Source organism: Camelina sativa, chromosome 20 (assembly GCF_030686135.1).
Source record: "Camelina sativa cultivar CO46 ecotype springtype chromosome 20, ASM3068613v1".
NCBI classification, from domain to species: domain Eukaryota; kingdom Viridiplantae; phylum Streptophyta; class Magnoliopsida; order Brassicales; family Brassicaceae; genus Camelina; species Camelina sativa.
The window spans coordinates 26,112,345-26,116,807 of NC_141899.1; the positions used below are offsets into that span (position 1 = coordinate 26,112,345).

The following is a 4,463-nucleotide window of genomic DNA, read 5'->3' on the forward strand; positions in this document are numbered from 1 at the left end:
CCCTAATCTCGTTTTTGTTGCTTAAAATTCGTTTGTTTAGTTTTAGGGTTTTGTTTTCGTTGACCATTAGAGTCTAGATCGAATTTTGTGAGTCTAGGATTTAGTTTTGTGTTGTTTTCTTTGGTTGTTTTGGTTCGCTGTTTAACTCTTTGTGTCTTTGATTTGTGGTGTGTTTAGTATTCGTGTGAGTCTTGCTTAGTTTTAGGGTTTGAAATTTTCCTTGTTGTTCGTTTGTGTTTAGGATTCCGAGTCTTATAGTTTATTTTCGTTTTCTCATTCAAGGAACAACTTACTGCGAGTTCCTTCTTTAATTTGCAGGTACAATGGAGCTTTCTCCAGAAGCTATGGAAGCTTTGAACCAAGCCATGTCCAAGCAAATAGCAGAAGCAAACAAGTTAATGTCTACTCAGTTTCAGCAACAGATGGAGCAGCTCAGCAACAAGTTTGAAAAACAGTTCAAAGACATAGCTCAAGCATCTAGTGCTTCAGAACAGAGTTCTACAGAACCGCCTAGTCCTCACGCGGGAACCTCTTCCAAGCATACACGGGTCAGAACAGCTAAGTCACCTACTGGGGGAAGAAAGACTTGTTTCAATCAGAGGAGAAGCACTCAGGGTACAGAAAGAGAGCAACGCAGAACCGGCAGAGATCATATACGCCCACAACGAGCTGAACAGGTAGCTGGGCATCGAATATACATTGAGTCAGATAGAGAGTATTCCGAAGAAGATGAGGTTTCGGATCACAGTCAAGAGACAATGAGGAGAAACCGAAATAGAGATCATGGTACGGATTATGATCCTTTGAGGCAGCAGCTGAAGCACCTTAAAATTCAGTATCCTTCTTTCCATGGAACCAATGATCCAGAAACTTATCTATACTGGGAAAGGAAGATGGAGTCAAACTTTCAGGTTCAAGGTACTTTTGAGTTGAATAAGGTGAAGATAGCCATATACGAATTCAATGGCTATGCTTTGTTGTGGTGGGAGCAGTTGGGGCTTACTAGACATCGACAGAGAGAGCCTGCTATCACTACATGGGAACAGTTAGTCACGCAGATAAGAAAGAAGTTTGTGCCTACACATTATCAGAGGGAGATTCTTAACAAGCTTAGGCGTCTCATTCAAGGCACTAAGTCTGTTAGAGACTACTATCAGGAGCTAGAAACACTTATGATCAGGGCTGATCTAAGGGAAAGTGAAGACATGGTTATGTCGAGGTTTCTTGGGGGTTTAAACAGAGAGATTCAAGACAAGGTAGAGTTGCAGGACTATGAGGATGTGCAGGAAATGGTACATAAGGCAGAGCTGATTGAATCGCAGATCAAGAGAAAGGGAGTAAGGTCTACATTCACGCCTAACATGTCCAAGCCGAGGGAGTTCAGCAAACCCGCCTTCACCAAGGACAGTAAACCCGTGACAGCCACAGTCAAAGAGGAGGTTAAAATCGACTTCAAGCCCAAGAGTAGTACCTCTACAAGTCATATTAGGTGTTTCAAATGCCAAGGAATGGGGCATTATTCCAGAGACTGTCCAAACAAGAAGATGTTTATTCTTCAAGAAGGAGGAGAGATTGTGCCAGTAGACAGTTCAGAGAGTGAATCAGAGTCTGAACTCTGTGAAGAAGGTGAACCAGCAGTCATGGGAGAGATGTTGGTAGCACGCAGAGCTTTAAGTGTTCAGGTTCATCCAGATGATAGAGGACAGCGTGAGAACCTATTTCACACACAGTGTATGGTTCAAGACAAGGTCTGCACCTTGATCGTTGATGGTGGAAGCTGTACTAATGCAGCTAGTGAAGAGATGGTACAGAAGCTTAATCTCAAGACTACTTCACATCCAAGACCTTATCAGCTACAGTGGTTGAACAACAAGGGTGCTTTGACAGTTTCGCAGCAAGTGATGGTGAAACTAGCGATTGGGAAGTATGAGGATGAGCTGCTTTGTGATGTTATTCCAATGAAGTCAAGTCATATCCTTTTGGGAAGACCATGGCAGTTCGACAGAAGAGTGTTCCATGATGGTTACACCAACAAGCAAATGTTTGAGTTCAAAAGACGCAAGGTCACTCTTCTACCGCTTACACCCAGTGAAATCTACAAGGACCAGCTTCACATGAACCGCAAGGATACAGAGAAAGTGTCTCACAGCCTGTACATCAATCACAGTGAGTTCAACAAGCTATTTGATCCAGAGATGACCACATTCATGTTTGTGTACAAGGAAACACTCACCAGTACTAAGTCAGCAGGAGAGCTTCCACACGAGATGATAGAGATTATAGAGGAGTATAAGGATGTGTTTCCAGAAGAGATACCTCCAGGCTTACCTCCAATTCGTGGGATAGAGCATCAGATTGATTTGGTACCAGGTTCAGCTCTACCGAACAGACCAGCTTACAGAACTAATCCAGTAGAGACTAAAGAGCTTCAGAAGCAAGTAGAAGAGCTGATGAGTAAAGGACATATCCGAGAGAGTGTCAGTCCATGTGCAGTACCAGTTTTGCTGGTACCAAAGAAAGATGGATCATGGAGGATATGTGTTGACTGCAGAGCTATTAGCAACATCACAGTGAAGTACAAACATCCAATTCCGAGACTAGATGACATGTTGGACGAGTTATGTGGTTCAACAGTTTTCTCAAAGATAGATTTGAAGAGTGGGTATCATCAGATCAGAATGAAGGAAGGAGATGAATGGAAAACAGCTTTCAAGACCAAGCAAGGGCTCTACGAATGGCTAGTCATGCCGTTTGGTCTCACCAATGCTCCTAGCACCTTCATGCGTTTAATGAATCATGCTCTCAGACCTTTCATAGGCATCTTCGTGGTTGTGTATTTCGACGACATACTCTTCTACAGTAAAGGTCTAGAAGAACACTTAGAACACATCCGCCAAGGTCTAAATGTTCTTTGTTCTCAATCCCTCTTTGCTAATTTCTCTAAATGTTCATTCTGTACTACTGAGGTTGTTTTTCTAGGCTTTGTTGTGAGTGCAGAAGGAGTTAGAGTAGACGATGAGAAGGTCAAGGCTATCAAGGAGTGGCCAACACCCAAAAACGTGGCAGAAGTCAGGAGCTTTCATGGACTAGCAGGCTTCTACAGGCGATTTGTGCAAGACTTCAGTACTATTGCAGCGCCACTTACAGAAGTTGTCAAGAAGGATGTAGGATTCAGATGGGAGGAAGCACAAGAGCAGGCGTTTTCAACCTTAAAAGAGAAGCTTATCTCTGCCCATATTCTTTTACTTCCTGATTTTATGAAAACTTTTGAGATTGAATGTGATGCCTCCGGAGTGGGTATAGGTGCTGTTTTGATGCAGGATAGGAAGCCAGTAGCTTACTTCAGTGAGAAGCTAGGAGGATCAACATTGAACTATCCTACATATGACAAGGAGCTGTACGCCTTAGTTCGGGCTCTTCAAACGTGGCAGCATTACCTGTGGCCCAAGGAGTTCGTTATTCACACTGATCACGAGTCCCTGAAGCATCTCAAAGGACAACAGAAGCTCAATAAGAGACATGCTAGATGGATTTTGTTCTTGGCTTACCTCGAACCAGAAATGGTAGAGATTCTATTTTTGTTGTGGTTGACAGGTTTAGCAAGATGGCTCACTTCATTGCAAGTCACAAGACGGATGATGCTGTTATTGTAGCTAACTTGTTTTTCAGGGAAGTAGTACGCCTACATGGAATGCCTCAAGTAATTGTCTCTGACCGAGATACCAAGTTTCTAGGACACTTCTGGAGGACGTTATGGGCTAAACTAGGAACCAAGCTTTCATTCTCAACCACATGTCACCCGCAAACAGATGGACAAACCGAAGTGGTGAACAGGACGCTATCTACACTTCTCAGGATCTTAGTGAGAAGCAATCTCAAATCATGGGAAGAATGTCTCCCACATGTTGAGTTCGCATACAATCACGCTAAGCATTCTGCTACCCTGTTTTCTCCTTTTGAAATTGTTTATGGTTTTAATCCACAATCACCTCTAGACTTGATCCCTTTACCTTTAAGTGTGAATGTAGCTTTGATGGCAAAGAAAAGGCTGAACAGGTGAGGAGGATACATGCTAAAGCTAAGGAGAACATAGAGAAAAGGACCAAGCAATATGAGAAGCATGCGAACAAGGGTAGAAAGGAGCTCATCTTTGAAGAAGGAGACTTAGTGTGGATTCACTTACGCAAGGAAAGGTTCCCAGAAGAGAGGAAGAGCAAGCTTCTACCACGAGCTGATGGCCCATTTGAAGTCATCAGGAGGATCAATGACAATGCATATCAGATTGATCTTCAAGGTAAGTATACTATATCATCTACATTCAATGTTTCTGACTTGCTCCCTTATTATGCAGATTCCGATTTAACGACAAATCCTTTTGAAGAGGGGGAGGATGATATGATCATGGCAAGCAAGGAGCCAGAGGCTGCAGAGCAACCGGAGGTGGTGGGAAGGATCACTCGTTC

General features: G+C 43.2%; 1 protein-coding gene across 1 annotated transcript; it reads left to right on the top strand.

Moving 5' to 3' along the window:
• The first annotated feature begins 422 nt into the window (after positions 1–422).
• On the top strand, positions 423–3,714 carry LOC147919383 (uncharacterized). The gene is made up of 5 exons (XM_087503951.1): positions 423–786; positions 868–938; positions 1,092–1,256; positions 1,323–2,966; positions 3,670–3,714. Exons 1-5 carry the CDS (start codon positions 423–425, stop codon positions 3,712–3,714), a joined length of 2,289 nt encoding a protein of 762 aa, XP_087360077.1.
• Positions 3,715–4,463: the final 749 nt, after the last annotated feature.

What these genes read in the sequence shown, in the direction of transcription:
- LOC147919383 (XM_087503951.1), top strand. Translation starts at nt 423, where the DNA reads ATGGAGCAGCTCAGCAACAAGTTTGAAAAACAGTTCAAAGACATAGCT. An exon ending in AAACCGAAATAGAGATCATG is followed by an intron (nt 787 to 867) that starts GTACGGATTATG and finishes CCAATGATCCAG; the next exon opens with AAACTTATCTATACTGGGAA. An exon ending in GTTCATTCTGTACTACTGAG is followed by an intron (nt 2,967 to 3,669) that starts GTTGTTTTTCTA and finishes CTTGTTTTTCAG; the next exon opens with GGAAGTAGTACGCCTACATG.